The sequence below is a fragment of the Ovis canadensis genome, chromosome 12 (assembly GCF_042477335.2).
Source record: "Ovis canadensis isolate MfBH-ARS-UI-01 breed Bighorn chromosome 12, ARS-UI_OviCan_v2, whole genome shotgun sequence".
Taxonomy (NCBI): Eukaryota; Metazoa; Chordata; class Mammalia; order Artiodactyla; family Bovidae; genus Ovis; species Ovis canadensis.
Genome location: NC_091256.1, coordinates 16,685,754 through 16,702,651, shown reverse-complemented (window position 1 = coordinate 16,702,651; position 16,898 = coordinate 16,685,754). Strand labels below are relative to the sequence as shown.

Below are 16,898 nucleotides of genomic sequence, written 5' to 3'. Positions count from 1 at the left end.
AGTTCACTCAGATTCACATCCATCGAGTTAGTGATGCCATCCAGCCATCTCATCCTCTGCTGTCCCCTTCTCCTCCTGCTCCCAATCCCTCCCAGCATCAGAGTCTTTTCCAATGAGTCAACTCTTTGCTTGAGGTGGCCAACGTACTGGAGTTTCAGCTTTAGCATCATTCCTTCCAAAGAAATCCCAGGGCTGATCTCCTTCAGAGTGAACTGGTTGGATCTCCTTGCAGTCCAAGGGACTCTCAAGAGTCTTCTCCAACACCACAGTTCAAAAGCATCAATTAGTTGGTGCTCAGCCTTCTTCACAGTCCAACTCTCACATCCATACATGACTACTGGAAAAACCATAGACTGATTATCACTCTCTAAATGATGACATCAGATTAGAAAGAATGTAGAATGAAAATAGAAGAAAGCTCAAGACTGAGTCCTGAAGCTTCCAACACTGAGGTGTCTGCCAGAAGAAGAATAGATGGCAAAGTGGACAGAAAGAAAGGAGGACCCAGAGAATTTAGGAGAAAACATGTCAGAATGAATGTTGCATAGATTGGACGGAAGAAAATGATTTAAGAACAAGGGATAATAAATTGACTAATAGTAATTCCTATGGAATCAGCCTGAAATGGTTCTATATCCAATTCCACCATTTGCTAAGTATGAATCTAAGGGCAACAAACTATTTGAAACTTTGTTCACTCCTCTAAATCTGTAAAAAGATTTTATATTTACAAATGTTGTAATATTTCAAAATATCTTTTAGCTATTAAAATAAAATATTCATATACACTTGTCATAATGCCTGCCATACAGTTTAGTCAAGGAACTTGTAAACTAATTACATTAGAATAGTTATACTAATGAATACTTCTAATTCAGTTAATAAGCCAGGTTAAGAGACTAAAAATATGGTGCCAACATTAATTGTGAGAGAGACAGTTTAAGATGCTGTAGACAGGGAAAAACGTACTTAGAATCTGCTAAATAAATTGTTAATAAGAAATGCAATATAGCTTGCGGACATAACTCTGAAAAGGCTTGGTTGTGACAGAGAACAAGAGGTTCAGGATAGAGATTTCAGATAGACACACAGGGGTAGCTTGTTAGAGGAACAAGCCAGGCTTGTTCAACAGTGTCCAGAGCCCAGGTTATTTCACTTTCAGGTTGTCAGCAAGCACCTACTATGTGCCAGAAGTTACCTAAGAGTAATTGTGAAGAATACAGTGGAGGAAGGTGGTATGTCTTTCAAGAGCTTTCATGCCAGGTTGAAAAAAAAAAAAAAGATGAATTAAGGCAAATAATGAACCAAAAGGTAAAAATATTTCTATTATATTGTTCCAATAAGTGTATTCTAAGAACAAAAGAATCCAAGTGCTTAGAAAGTAGGAGGGACTGCTGGTCAAGTTTATGTAGGAAGACGTCTATGCAAAGAAAGCCTGGAAACCATTCAGCAGCAGAGACACACGCCTTTGCAGCAGCCGAGACAGCAAAGCAATTGGCTTATTTTAAAAAGATCAGATGGTAAAGAATCTGCCTGCGATGCAGGAGACTTGAGTTCAATCTATTCTATTCTTCTGCTCATGGACATTTAAGTTGATTCCATGTCCTGGCTGTTTTGAATAAAATAGATAACTAATGAGAACTTACTGTGTATCATAGGGACCTCCACTCAATGCTGTCTGGTGACTTAAATGGGAGGGAAATAAAAAAAAAAAGGGATATATATTTATGCATATATATATATATATTCATGGAACTGATTCATTTTGATGTACAGCAGAAGCTAACCCAACAATGTAAAACAACTACATTCCAATAAAAACTAATGAAAAAAACAAAAAATTAAATTATATAATAGCCAGGACATGGAAACAACCTAGATGCCTATCAGCAGATGAATGGATAAGAAAGCTGTGGTTCATATACACAATGGAGTATTACTCAGCCGTTAAAAAGAATTCATTTGAATCAGTTCTGGTGAGATGAATGAAACTGGAGCCGATTACACAGAGTGAAGTAAGCCAGAAAGAAAAACACCAATACAGTATACTAACACATATATATGGAATTTAGGAAGATGGCAATGACGACCCTGTATGCAAGACAGGAAAAAAGACACAGATGTGTATAACGGACTTTTGGACTCAGAGGGAGAGGGAGAGGGTGGGATGATTTGGGAGAATGGCATTCTAACATGTATACTATCATGTAAGAATTGAATCGCCAGTCTATGTCTAACGCAGGATGCAGCATGCTTGGGGCTGGTGCATGGGGATGACCCAGAGAGATGTTATGGGGAGGGAGGTGGGAGGGGGGTTCATGTTTGGGAACACATGTAAGAATTAAAGACTTTAAAATTTGAAAAATTAAAAAAATAAATTATATAGATGTGTTAATATAAGTAAATAGTAAAAACAAAGATTTTACTCCAAAAAAGTAAGCTTATAAGTTCTTCATTATGATGTTTTTGTCTTTCATTTTCTTTAATGATCCGTTTGTCTTCAAGTTCTTTTAAATGAAACCTCTACTGAGTTTTATGATACCTTGTGAAATTCAAGATGTGAATAGAATATGCATCACTCTGCATTATTCATCTCATAATTTGTTGCATGTTATTTTAGACCATTTGGCAATTTTTTTCATGAATAAGACTTACAGCACAATAAAGCTCCCTGTCTAGTCCTAAGTGTTACAATTAAAAGTATACCTGTGGTGGATTCATGCTGATGTATGGCAAAACCAATACAATATTGTAAAGTAATTAACCTCCAATTAAAATAAATAAATTTAAAAAAAGAATCTTAAAAAAAGAAAATAATGAATAAAAAATCACACAAATTAAAAACAATAAAAAATAGTAGCTCGGGCCCCAGATCACTTATAAGAAATGCTGTATCACCATTATTCATGCTCAGGAGCAGGTAGATATGTTATTTAATTCAGTTTCTCCTGATTCCCAGGTATATGAGTGATGGTCTGTTAATCAATTATAGATAAGTCTACAGGCATATTTCTAAATAAGAGGAGAAGGAGTACACAACATGAAAGAGAAATGTGAAACTTTGACAACTCTTCACCAGACATTCCAATGCAACACTTGTCTTCTCATTAACAACTGAACTCTTTCTAAAAGTGGTCCTAAAGCCTAATGTTTGAATATTTATACGCAGTTATTTTTCATAATTTATGGGTGCAATTGTGAAAGTTTTAGCATGCAAAATAATTGCAATATCAGATCCGAGCCATTATATTAAATTCACATTATCTAACACCTATTGTAGTAGATGCCTGCATGCCTCCATGCCTGCATGCTAAGTCGCTTCAGTCATGTGCTGCCTCCCCATTGACTGTAGCCCACCCGGCTTCTCAGTCCATGGCATTTTCCAAGCAAGAATACTGGAATAGGTTGCCATGCCCTCCTCCAGCAGGTTATTCAAACCCAAGGATCGAACCTGCCTGTACTACTATATCTCCTGCATGGGCAGGTGGGTTCATTCTTTACCACTAGCACCAACTGAGATGGCCATTGTATTAGACACATACTCCTAATTAACAAATTTTCTAAAAAACATATTGGCTTAAGACCACACACCTCCATATTCTTAGAATTTCTGTCGCTCAGAATGAGGAAAGGGCCTCGCTGGCTAATTCTGAGTCACTCTGTTTGGGTGGAAACTTGGTAATAGCCTGGGATGCTGTCACCTGGATGCTCAGCTGGGCTGGAGGCTTTGCTTCCAGGTTGGCTCACTCTCCTGGCTTTTGGGGGAGGCCTCAGCACCTGACCACTTGGGCATCTCTGCAGCTAGCTCGTGAGACAGCTAGCTTTCTTCAGGGCCAGTGACCCCAGACAGGGAGGAGGAAGCCTCCACAGCAGGTCTGAATTTGTCACACTGTCACATCAGTCATGTGTAATCATGAGAAATTGTCACTAAAGTCCTGCACACTCAGTAGTGAGGACTCAAGCTTTAATATTTGGAGAGAGGAGTGTGGAAGGTGTTGTGGACTTTCCTAAAACCATCACATATAGAAAAACATCAGGTCAACTGAACACAGTATTTTCTGGGGCTGCTTCGTTTAGTCCTCAACTACTTTCCTGCCACTAAAGTAACAATTCTCTTTTTTCTAACTGTATTTTGTAAAATTATAGCATACTTAAACAGGATATATAAGTGAATACAATTAAGTGTTGTATAACAACAGTAAGGCCAAGGGATGAGTTCTATGAGTAGAAACATCCAATAGATTTTCCATATTAGAGGCTCTTCATGTAAATCCTGTGAGAGATACAGAGGCTTTACAAGAATATCTGTATCATTAATACATATTTTAATCATAAACTAAGGATAAATAATATGGAATGTTGATTTTCATTTCCAACAAACGTGTACTAGCTTTCATTTTTATTCTTATGTGATATATTTGAATACTAATTTATTCTCATGTAAATTCTATAAGATTAATTTTAATGCACTATTTTCCCAAATTTATGCTGTATTTCTTTCATATTAATTTTATGATCCTTAGGACAATGTATCTTCAATTATTTGGAAAATGGACATAACCCACATCATGAAGAAAAATATTTACAGGGTGAAACTGTAACAGTTCGCTGCTATGAAGGCTACAGTCTTCAAAATGATCAGAACACAATGAATTGCACAGAGAGTGGCTGGTCTCCTCCTCCTAGATGCATCCGTGTCAGTGAGTGAACTGGGCTGAGATCCCAGGGTGTTCATAATTTTCTAAGACTCAGCTGTATTATCCACTCAAAAAGTTTATATCAAATTCTTGTTTTGCCAAAAGACCAATTTAATTTTGTTTACAAGTGTCTATGAGTATACCTATAGACGCCTCGATAAGTATATAACAAAATACATGTGCCTATTGATAGACATTAGTCAAAAAAATAGGAAAAGATTCACAAAGAGGAAACCTGTAATAACAGAGTAAGGTCAGAAAGATGGCAGGAGTCTCACTGTCTCTCCTGATATAAATGCAGACTTTGACCATCATTTGTGAATAAGAGGATCTTTGTGGGGGTCCAGGAGTCTAGCAGAGAAATGATAGCATGCTGCTAGAGCACAAAGATTGAAGACTGGATGCCTCACTGAGGGTTAGAGCAGTAGCCTCGTTTAGCCCCTGAGGTGGCACTGCTAAGTGCCAAGACAGACCTCTCAGCACAGGATTTTACCTGTGGGGAAAATAAGAGCATGTAAGCAAGGGTGGCATCCTCACCTTCCAGCACACTTCTCTCTCCCCTTATCCAGACCACTGGGGTCACCTGCATGGCTGGGGTGGGGACAGCCCAGGAGCACAGCATCCAGGGCTAGAATTCTTCAAGGAACATAGGTCCTACTGACCATGTGGAGACTACACCAGGGAGCCCCAAACCATTGCAGACACTGTGCTTGTGGTTCTGCTCACTCCTGGGCCCCTCATCTCATCTACATCCCCTCTCCAGGGCCAGCTCCCTCTGTAGGTCCCCACGGTGGCATCTAGACCTTTGCAGATGGCCTGTGGGACATCTAGAAGCCATCCTGTCCCCCTGGGTTTTTGAGAAACCATATGAATGTGAGCATTTGGCACTGCCCCAGGGAAACAGCCAGGAAACTGTCGGCACAGAGACTGTCTTTGCTGTTTTGATAGAAGCATATGAGCTTCAGAATTCTCTCCTAGGAGGAATTGAGTAGATGGGACAGGTATCTCCTTAAACAATGTCTGAGAAGTCTCAAAATCCCTAGCAATGTGACAGTATACTTCCCTCCCCAGGTCAGTCTGTAAAGACTGGAGGGAGTGACCACTTCTTTAAATGCAAACAGCAACTTGAGACTTCAAGGGACATAGACATCAAAGGACTAAAATGTTAACAGAGAAATACAATAGTTTTTCAGTTACTGACCCGAAATAATAGATATGGATGATCTGTCTGATAAGTAATTCAAAGTAATTGCTTAAGAATTTCATTGAGATAGAAGAAAACGGTGGAGAAGGAAATGGCAACCCCTTCCAGTATTCTTTTTTTTTTTTTTTAATTTTAAAATCTTTAATTCTTACATGCATTCCCAAACATGAACCCCCCTCCCACCTCCCTCCCCATAACATCTTTCTGCAGCATGCTTGGGGCTGGTGCATGGGGATGACCCTTCCAGTATTCTTGCCTGGGAAATCCCATGGATAGAGGAGCCTAGAGGGCTATAGTCCATTGAGTCTCAAAACAGTCAAACACAACTGTAGTGACTTAGCATGCAAACATGCAATCCTTTATATTTAGAGTAATTATTAATAGATAAGGATATATTAATATTTTTTTATTTTACAAGATGTTTTATAGTTTCTTAATTCTTTACTTCCTCTGATGGCTTGCCTCTTTGAATTCATGATTTTTGTTACAGTAGTATGCACTTAATGAACTTTTCTTTACCATTTGTGAATCTAGAATGGATTCTTGCTTTGTTTACCATGAGATATACGTAAAACACCTTACAGAGAGAGCAGTGTATTTTATGCTGATAATATATGAACATCAACCACATATTAATCTCCTTCCTTTTACCCTTCTCCATTTTATCTTTTTGATGTCATGATTTACCTCTTTTTATAGTGTGTACTTAATTAAAAAATAATTTTAAATATACTAATTTTTAATTTCTGTACTTTAACTCTTAAATAGTTGTGTTTAACATTGCATATCAAGGTACGGCAGTGTTCTGAATGTGAGTGTGCACTTAAATTTACCACTGTACTAGGTAATTTCATGGAATGAATTAGCATTCTTTTCTTTCAGCTTCAAAAATTCCTTTTAGTGTTTCAGTAAGGAAGGTCTGTGTGCCTACTCAGTTACCTCAGCTGTGTCTGACTCTTTGGGACACTTTGGGCAGCAGCCCGCTAGGCTCGTCCCTCCATGGGTTTCTCCAGGCAAAAGTACTGCAGTGGGTTGCCATGTCCTCCTCAAGGAAGGTCTGTTGGTGCTGCTGCTAAGTCGCTTCAGTCGTGTCCTACTCTGTGCCACCCCAGAGACGGCAGCCCTCCAGGCTCCCCCGTCCCTGGGATTCTCCAGGCAAGAACACTGGAGTGGGTTGCCATGTCCTTCTCCAATGCATGAAAGCGAAATGTGAAAGTGAAGTCTCTCAGTCGTGTCCGACTCTTCGCAATCCCATGGACTGCAGCCTACCAGGCTCCTCCATCCATGGGATTTTCCAGGCAAGAGTACTGGAGTGGGGTGCCATTGCCTTCTCCACAAGGAAGGTCTAGTTGTGTTCTATTTCCTCAATATTTGTTGGTCTGGTGAAATCTTTATATTCTTTTCTTTTCTGAATGATATTTTCAAGTATTCTTCTTTGGCAGATTTTTCTTCCAACACTTGGAATATATCCTCCCACTGTCTCCTGGCCTAGTGGGTTTCTGATGAGAGATTTGCTAAGATCCAAATGAAGGCTCCTTAGTAAGTTTCAAGGTTTTTGTTTTGCTAGCTTGTTTGTTTTTCCTTCATGCTGCTTGAAGGCTTCTCTATTTTTCTTTGATTTTTGCAACTTTATTATGAATGTGTGTTGTAGAGGATTTTTAAAGTTGGTTTGGTTTGGTCCCTGTAAGCTTCCTGAACTTAGATATTCAAATATCACCCTTGACTTGGGAAGTTTTCATACACTACTCCTTAAATATTTTTTCTGCCTCATCTTCTTTCTCCTCCTGGAACTTCAATAATTTGCAAATCGGTTCTGTTTTCAATGTGGCATAGATCATGTAGCCTTTCTTTGTTCTTTTTCATTCTTTTCTTTTAAATTTTGTTTTTAATCTCCCTGGACAGGATAACTTTGATATATCATCTATCTCACAGATTCTTTTACCTTTTTGACTCTGTCGTTGATGCTCTTTAATGAATTATTTTATTTCATCCTTGGAACCTTTAGCACCAGAGTTTCTGATTTTGAATGATTTGTACATTTTTATTAAACTGCTTGTTTTGTCCATTGTTTTCCTGCTTTTTGTTTATTGTTTTCCTGCTTTTGTTCAAGTATCTTACTGTATTTTCTATAGCACACCGAGTTATTTTAAAAAGGTATTTCGAATTCTTCACAGGATAAATCACACATCACCAATTGGATGTGAATACTGAAGATTTTTATACTTTGTTGGTGTCATGATACTTTGAGTTCATGTTCCTTGAAGTTTGTCGGTGCTGTTTTTCTAATTAAAGTTCCAGTCTCCTTTGGGTGAGAGACAACTTCCTCCAACCTGGCTAGAGACTCCGCAGCTATCTCAGATCTTCTATAGTGGCACCTGCTGACACTTCTCATCCCTGTTTTGTCAGAATTTCTGTGCTTCTTGTTTTGTCTAGATACATTAGTGCACCAGAAATGGTACTGACAGCCTGTCCTTTGTTTCCCCCAAAGTAGCACTACATCTTTTTTTAATTTTCCTTTTTACTTAAAAAAATTTTTATTTTAAATGGAGGCTAATTACTTTACAATATTGTAGTGATTTTTGCCATACAGTGACATGAATCAGCCATGGGTGTACATGTGTTCCCCATTCTGAACACCCCTACCACCTCCCTCCCCATCCCATCCCTCAGGGATATTGCAGTGCACCAGCCCTGAGCACCCTATCTCATGCATCAAACCTAGACTGGTGATCCATTACACATATGATAATATACATGTTCCAGTGCTACTAATCTTGTGTTCTTGTTCTCGGCCACAGAATTAAGCCAAATTTATGTGCAAGCTCACTGGTGGTCTGTCAAAGGTTGCTCTTCTCTTGAGTCAGTTGTAACCACAGGGATCTGGCCACAGGGTGGAAGGGTGTGTGAATGAAGCAGACAGAGGTCCACTTGTCAATACCTGGAGTTTCACAGAAGGACTTAGCTCCATGCATGCATTTTTAAGATAGGTTTTCCAGGATTCCTGGAGTGGAGCTGAGAGGGAACTGAGATGGTTCATGAGCCACTGTAGGCATCACAGTCAAGACAGAGATCTGTCTGCCTTTTACCTCATGCATGCATGAGTGAGCCTCCTCCTGGGTCCGTTGGCATATGGAATTTCGGGGGGGGGGGTTGTGGTTGTTTTTTTATATCTATTTATTTTTAATTGAAGTATACTTACTTTACAGTATTATGTTGGGTTCTACAAAACATCAATAAGAATCAGCCATAGATTTACCATGTCCCCTCCCACATGAACATCCCTCCCATTTCCCTGCCCATCCCACCCTTCTAGGTTGTTCCTGAGCTCTGGTTTGAGTTCCCTGAGTCATACAGCAAATTCCCATTGACTCTCTAGTTTACATATGGTAGCTTAAGTTTGCATGCTAACCCTCTCCATACATGCCACCCTCTACTTCCTCCCTTTCAGCCGTGTCCATAAGGCTGTTCTCAGTGTCTGTGTCTCTATTGCTGCTGTGCAAATAAGTTTATCAGTACAATATCTCTAGATTCCATGTATATGTGTTAGCATACAATATTTGTTTTTCTCTTTCTGACTTACTTCACTCTGTATACTAGGCTATATGTTCATCCTCCTCTTTAGGACTGACTCAAGTGCATTCCTTTTTATGACCGAGTAATATTCCACTGTATGTATGTAGCATAGCTTCTTTATCTATTAATCTGTGGACATCTATGTTGCTTCCATGTCCTAGCTGTTGTAAATGGAACTTCAGTGAACATTGGGGTACATGTGTCTTCTTCAATTTTGGTTCCCTCAGGGTATATACCTAGGAGTGGGGTTGGTGCATCATATAGTGGTTTTACTCCTGAATTTGTAAGTACTCTCCATACTGTTCTTTATAGTGGCTATATCAGTTTACATTCCCACTAACAGTGCAAGAGGGTTCCCTTTTCTGTACACCTTCTCCAGTATTTATTGTTTGTAAACATTTTGATGATGGTCATCCTGACTGGTGTGAAGTGATATCTCATTGTAACTTTGATTTGCAGTTTTCTAATAGTGATATTGAAAATATATTCATGTGTTTCTTAGCCATTTTAGGTCTTTAGACAAATGTCTGTTTAGGTCTTTTTCCCACTTTCTGATTGAGTTGTGTTTTTTTTTTTTCTTTTCTTTTGGTATTGATTTCTGAGTTGCTTCTATCTTTTGGAAGTTAATCCTTTGTCAGTTGTTTCATTTGCTATTATTTTGTCCCATTCTGAACATTGTCTTTTCACCTTATTCATAGTTTCCTCTGCTGTGGAGAAGCTTTTAAGTTAAATTACGTCCTACTTGATTATCTTTGTTTTTATTCCACTGCTCTAGGAGGTGGGTCATAGAGGATCTTGCTGTGATTTATGACATAGGGTGCTCTGCCTGTGTTTTCCATCCATTTTGAGTTTATCTTTGTGAATGGTGTTAGAAAGTAGTCTAATTTCATTCTTTTCCATGTAGCTGTCAGTTTTTCCCAGCAGCACTTACGAAAGACCCTCTATTTGCCCCATGGTATATTCTTGCCTCTTTTGTCAAACATAAGTAATTCATAGGTGTATGGGTTATTCTCTGGGCTTTCTGTCTTGTTCCATTGGTCTATATTTCTGTTTTTCTGCCAGTACCATACTGTCTGGATACCTGTAGCCTTGTAGTCAGTCTGAAGTCAGGAAGGTTGATTCCTCTAGCTCTATTTTTCTTTCTCAAGATTGCTTTGGCTATTCAGGTCTTTTGTGTTTCCATATGAATTATGACTTTTTGTTCTAGTTCTGTGAAAAATAACATTGGTATTTTGATATAGATTGCATTGAATCTTCCGATTATATTTGGTAGTATAGTCCTTTTCATAATGTTGATTTTTCTAACTCAGGAACATGGAATATCTCTCCATCTCTTTTTGTTGTCTTTGATTTCTTTCCTCAACGTCTTGTACTTTTATGTATACAGCTCTTATGTCTTCTTAGGTTTATTTTCCTAGGATTTTGTTCTTTTTGTTGCAATGGTAAATGGCATTGATACCTTAATTTCTGTTTGTGATGTTTCATTGTTAGTACAGAGGAATGCAAGTGATTTCTGTGTATTCATTTTCTATGCTGTCAGTTTGCTAAATTCACTGATTACCTCTAGTAATTTTCTGAACATGTCTTTAGGATTTTCTATGTATAGTATCGTCTGTCTGCAAACAATGAGAGTTTTGCTTCTTCTTTTCCAATCTGGATTCCTTTTATTTCTTTTTCTTCTGTGATTGCTGTTGCGAGGGCTTCCAAACAATGTTGTCTAATAGTGGTGAGAATGGGCACCCTTGTCTTTTCCTGATCTCAGAAGAAATGCTTTCAGTTTTTCACCTTTGAGAATAATGTTTGCTCTGGGTTTTTCATATATGGCCTTTATTATGTTGAGGTAGGTTCCTTCTTTGCTCATGTTTTGAAGAGTATTTATCATAAATGGGTACTGAAATTTTTCAAAAGCTTTTTCTGCCTCTATTGAGATGACCATATGGTTTTATCTTGCAATTTGTTAATATGATATATCACATTGATGGATATACACAAGTATATTGAAGAATGCTTGCATCCTTCGGATTAACCCAACTTGATCATAGTGTGCTATCTTTTTAATGTATTTTTGAATTCTGTTTGCTAGAGTTTTGCTGAGGATTTTTCCATCTATTTTCATCAATGATATTGGCCTGTAATTTTCTTTTTCATGTTGTCTTTGTCTGGTTTTGGTATTAGGATGATGATGGCCTTGTAGAATGAGTTTGGAAGTGTTCCTTCCTCTGCAGTTTTTTGAAAGAGTTTGATAAGAATAGGCATTAGCTCTTCTCTAAATGTTTGAGAAAATTCACTGTGAAACTATCTGGCCCTGTGCTTCAATTTTGGGGGAGTGTTTAAAATCACATTTTCGATTTCAGTGCATGTAATTGGCTTGTTCATAATTTCTATTTCTTCCTGGTTCAGTCTTGGTAGATTGAACTTTTCTAAGAATAGATCGATTTATTTCAGTTGGTCTGTTTTCTTGACATATAGTTGCTCATAGTAGCCCCTTATGATCCTTTGTATTTCTGTGTTTTTTGTTACCCTCTCCTTTCTCATTCCTAATTTTGTTGATGTCATTCTTGTCCCATTTCTTCTTGATGGATTTGACTAATTGACAATTTTGTTTATCTTCTCAAAGAAGCACCTTCCAGTTTTATCAATCTTTACTAATGTTCCTTCATTTTCTTTCATTTATTTCTGATCTGATCTGTCGGATGTCTTCCCTTTGACTAACTTTTTTTTTTCTTTTAATGTCCTTCTTTATCCAGTTGTTTTAGGTGTAAAGTTAGGTTGTCTATTTAATGTTTTCCTTTTTTCTTGCTACAAACTTCCCTCTTAGAACTGTTTTGTTGCATCCCATAGATTTTAAGTTATCATGTTTTCATTCTCATTTGTTTCAAGAATTCTCTGATTTCCCTTTTGATTTCTTCACTTATCTGTTCATTATGTAAAAGCATATTGGTTAATCTCCAAGTGTTTGTGTTTTTTACTGTAATTAATATCTAGTCTCATAGTATTGTGGTCAGAAAAAATGCTTCATAGAATTTAGATTTTTAATAATTTACTGAGGTTTGATTTTTGGCCCCAATATAGTCTATCCTGGAAAATATTCCAAGCACACTTGAGAAGAAAGTGTGTTCTCTTGGATTTGTGTGGACAATGCTGAAAATATCAATTAGGTCCCTTGGGACCTAATGTTTCATTTAAGATTGTTTCCTTATTGAGATCTTCCCTGGTGGCTCAGAGGTTAAAGCGTCTGCCTGCAATGTGGGAGAGCTGGGTTCGATGCTTGTTAATTTTCTGTTTTGATGATCTGCCCATTGGTATAACTGGGGTGTTAATATCCCTTACCATTATTGTGTTGCTGTCAATTTCCCTTTTTACGTTTGTTTATTTGCCTTATGTACTGAGGTGCTTCTATGCTGGGTGCATAGATGTTTAGAATTTTGTCTTCTTTTGGGATTGATCCCTTGATCATTATGTAATGTCCCTTCTTTATCTTGTATAATATTCTTTATTTTAAAGTCAATTTTGTCAGAAATTAGAATTGCCACTACAACTTCCTTTTGATTTCCCTCTGCATGGAATACGTTTTCAATCCTCTTACTTTCAGTCTGTATGTGTCTCTAGGTCTGAAGTGGGTCTCTTGTAGACAGCCTATATATGGATCTTGTTTTCTATCTATTCAGTCAATCTTTGTCTTTTGGTTGGAGAGTTTAATCCATTTACATTTAAAGTAATTATTTATATATTACTATTAGCGTTTTACTATTATAATATAATGCTGTATGTTCTTATAGCATTTTTTAAACTAATTAATTTATTTTAATTGAGGGCTAATTAATTTACAAAATTGTTGTGGTTTTTGCCATATGTTGACATGAATCAGCCATGGGTGTACATGTGTCTCCCATCCTGAAGCCCCCTCCCACCTCCCTCCCCAGCCCATCCCTCAAAGTCATCCCAGTGCACTGGCCCTGAGCCCCTTGTCTCATGCATCGAACCTGGACTGGCAATCTATTTCACATATTATAATATACATGTTTCAATGCTATTCTCTTAAATCATCCCACCCTTGCCTTCTCCTACAGAGTTCAAAAGTCTGTTGTTTACATCCTGTTTCTTTTGCTCTCTCACATATAGGGCCATCATTAACATCTTTCTAAATTCTGTATATATGCCTTAATATACTGTACTGGTGTTTTCTTTCTGACTTACTTCACTCTGTATGCTGCTGCTGCTAAGTCACTTCAGTCGTGTCTGACTCTGTGCGACCCCAGAGATGGCAGCCCACCAGGCTCCCCCATCCCTGGGATTCTCCAGGCAAGAACACTGCAGTGGGTTGCCATTTCCTTCTCCAATGCATAAAAGTGAAAAGTGAAAGTGAAGTCACTCAGTCGTGTCCCACTCTTAGTGACCCCATGGACTGCAGCCTACAGGCTCCTCCGTCCATGGGATTTTCCAAGCAAAAGTACTGGAGTGGGGTGACATTGCCTTCTATGTCACTCTGTATAATAGGCTCCATTTTCATCCACCCCATTAGAACCGATTCAAATGCATTTTTTAATTATGGAGTAGTATTCCATTGTGTATACATACCATAGCTTACTTATCCATTACTTTGCCAATGGGCATTTATTGTTTGTAGATTTTGATAGCAGCCTTTCTGACCAGCATGAGATGGTACCTCATTGTGATTTTAATTTGCATTTCTCTGATAATGAATAATGTTGAACATCTTTTCATGTGTTTGTTAGCCATCTGTATGTCTTTTTGGAGAAATGTCTGTTAGTTCTTTGGCCATTTTTTTATTTTTTTGTTACTTTCAATTTTTTATTTCCTAAAGAAAAAAGGAAAATAATTTACAAATTAACTAGTTTTAGCATTTTTGTCTTTTGTTGTTGCCTAGTTTTTTTTTTTTTTAATTTTACTTTATTTTACTTTACAATCTGTATTGGTTTTGCAATACATCAACATGAATCTGCCATGGGTGTACACGTGTTCCCATTTTTTGATTGGGTCATTTATTTTTCTGTAAATTGATCTGCATGAGCTGCTTGTATAGTTTGGAGAATAATTCTTTGTCAGGTGCTTCATTTGCTATTATTTTCTCCCATTCTGAAGGCTATCTTTTCAACTTACTTATAGTTTCCTTCATTGTGCAAAAGCTTTTAAGTTTAATTAGGTCCCATTTGTTTATTTTTGCTTCTGTTTCCATTACTATGGGAGGTGGGTCATAGGGGATCTTGCTGTGATTTATGTCAGAGTGTGTTTTGCCCATGTTTTCCTCTAGGAGTTTTATAGTTTCTGGTCTTACATTTAGATCTTTAATCCATTCTGAGTTTATTTTTGTGCATGGTGTTAGAAAGTGTTCTAGTTTCATTCTTATACAAGTGGTTGACAGGTTTCCCAGCACCACTTGTTAAAGAGATTGTCTTTTCTCCATTGTATATTCTTGCCTCCTTTGTCAAAGATAAGGTTTCCATAGGTGTGTGGGTTTATCTCTGGGCTTTCTATCTTGTTCCATTGATCTATGTTTTTGGCATTGTGCCAGTACCATGCTGTCTTATTGACTGTAGTTTTGTAATATAGTCTGAAGTCAGGTAGGTTGATTCCTCCAGTTCCATTCTTCTTTCTCAAGCTTGCTTTGGCTATTCAATATTTTTTTTTTGTATTTCCATGCAAATTGTGGATTGATTTATTCTAGTTCTCTGAAAAATGCCATTAGTAGCTTGATAGGAATTGCTTTGAATCTACAGATTGCCTTTTGTAGTATACTCATTTTCACTATGTTGATACTTCTGATCCATGAACATGGCATATTTCTACATCTATTTGTGTTCTTTGAGTTTTTCATCAATGTTTTATAGTTTTCTATGTATAGGTCTTTTGTTTCTTTAGGAAGATTTATTCCTAACTATTTTATTCTTTTCATTGCACTGGTGAATGAAATTGTTTCCTTCATTTCTCTTGCTGTTTCCTCATTGTTAGTGTATAGGAATGCAAGGGATTTCTCTGTGTTAATTTTATATCCTGCAACTTTACTTTATTCATTGACTAGCTCTAGCAATTTTCCGGTAGTGTCTTTAGGGTTTTCTATGTAGAGGATCATGTCATCTGCAAACAGTGAGAGTTTTACTACTTTCTCCTGATCTGGATTCCGTTTATTTATGTTTTCTCTTCTGACTTCTGTGGCTAAAACGTCCAAAATTATGTTGAATAGTAGTAGTGAGAGTGGGCAACTTTCTCTTGTTCCTGACTTTAGGGAAAATACTTTCAAGTTTTCACCATTGAGGGCAATATTTGCTATGGGTTTATCATATATGGCCTTTATTCTGAGTTATGTTCCTTCTATGCATGCTTTCTGGGTTTTTTTTTTTTATCATAAATGGAAATGGATGCTGAATTTTGTCAAAAGCTTTCTCTGCATATATTGAGATAATCACATGGTTTTTATCTTTTAATTTGTTAATGTGGTCTATCACTTTGATTGATTTGTGAATATTGAAGAATCTTTGCATCCCGGGGATAAAGCCCACTTGGTCATGATGTATGATTTTTTTTTAATATGTTGTTGGATTTTATTTCCTAGAATTTTTTTAAGGATTTTTGCATCTATGTTCATCAGTGATATTGATCTGTAGTTTTCGGTTTTTGTGGCATCTTTGTCTGGTTTTGGTATTAGGCTGATGGTGGCCTCATAGAAGGAGTTTGGCAATTTACCTTTCTCTGCAATTTCCTGGAAGAATTTGAGTAGGATAGGTGTTAGGTCTTCTCTAAATTTTTGGTAGAATTCAGCTGTCAAGCCATCTAGTCTTGGGCTTTTGTCTACTGGAAGATTTCTGATTACAATTTCATTTCCGTGCTTGTGATGGGTTTGTTAAGATTTTATCTTTCTTCCTGGTTCACTTTTGGAAGGTTATACTTTTTAAAGAATTCGTCCATTTCTTCCAAGTGGTCCATTTTATTGTCATAAATTTGCTGATAGTAATCTCTTATGATCCTTTGTGTTTATGTGTTGTCTGTTGTGCTTTCTCCATTTTCATTTCTAATTCTGTTGATTTGATTCTTCTCCCTCTGTTTCTTGATGAATCTGGCTAATGGTTTTTCTATTTTATTTATCTTCTCAAGGAACCAGCTTTTAGTTTTGTTGATTTTTGCTATAGTCTCCTTTGTTTCTTTTTCAATTACTTCTGCCCTAATTTTTATGCATTCTTTCCCTCTACTAACCCTAAGGTTCTTCATTTCTTCTTTTTCTAGTTGCTTTAGGTGTACAGTTATGTTATTTATTTGATTTTTCTCTTGTTACTTGAGGTAAGCTTGTAATCTATGAACTTTCCCCTTAGCACTGATATTACTGAATCCCTTAGGTTTCGTGTTGTCTTGTTCTCATTTTCATTCATTTCTGTGCATATTTGATTTATTTTTTGATTTTTTCCATGATG

At 37.2% G+C, this 16,898-nt stretch overlaps 1 protein-coding gene across 10 annotated transcripts in view; it reads left to right on the top strand.

The window, feature by feature from the left end:
- The window catches only part of LOC138416346 (complement factor H-related protein 4-like), a 147,725-nt gene that overhangs the window by 115,374 nt on the left and 15,453 nt on the right, over nt 1-16,898 (top strand). For 5 of the 10 annotated variants that reach the window (XM_069545289.1, XM_069545294.1, XM_069545290.1 and 2 more), the window contains one exon: nt 4,524-4,700. The exons of 2 other annotated variants lie outside the window; for them this stretch is intronic. In XM_069545289.1, coding sequence (XP_069401390.1) covers nt 4,524-4,700 — 177 coding nt within the window. Of the gene's footprint in view, nt 1-4,523; nt 4,701-7,343; nt 7,441-16,898 lie in introns of all 10 variants that reach the window. 3 more of the 10 variants (XR_011247637.1, XR_011247635.1, XR_011247636.1) reach the window with 1 other exon arrangement.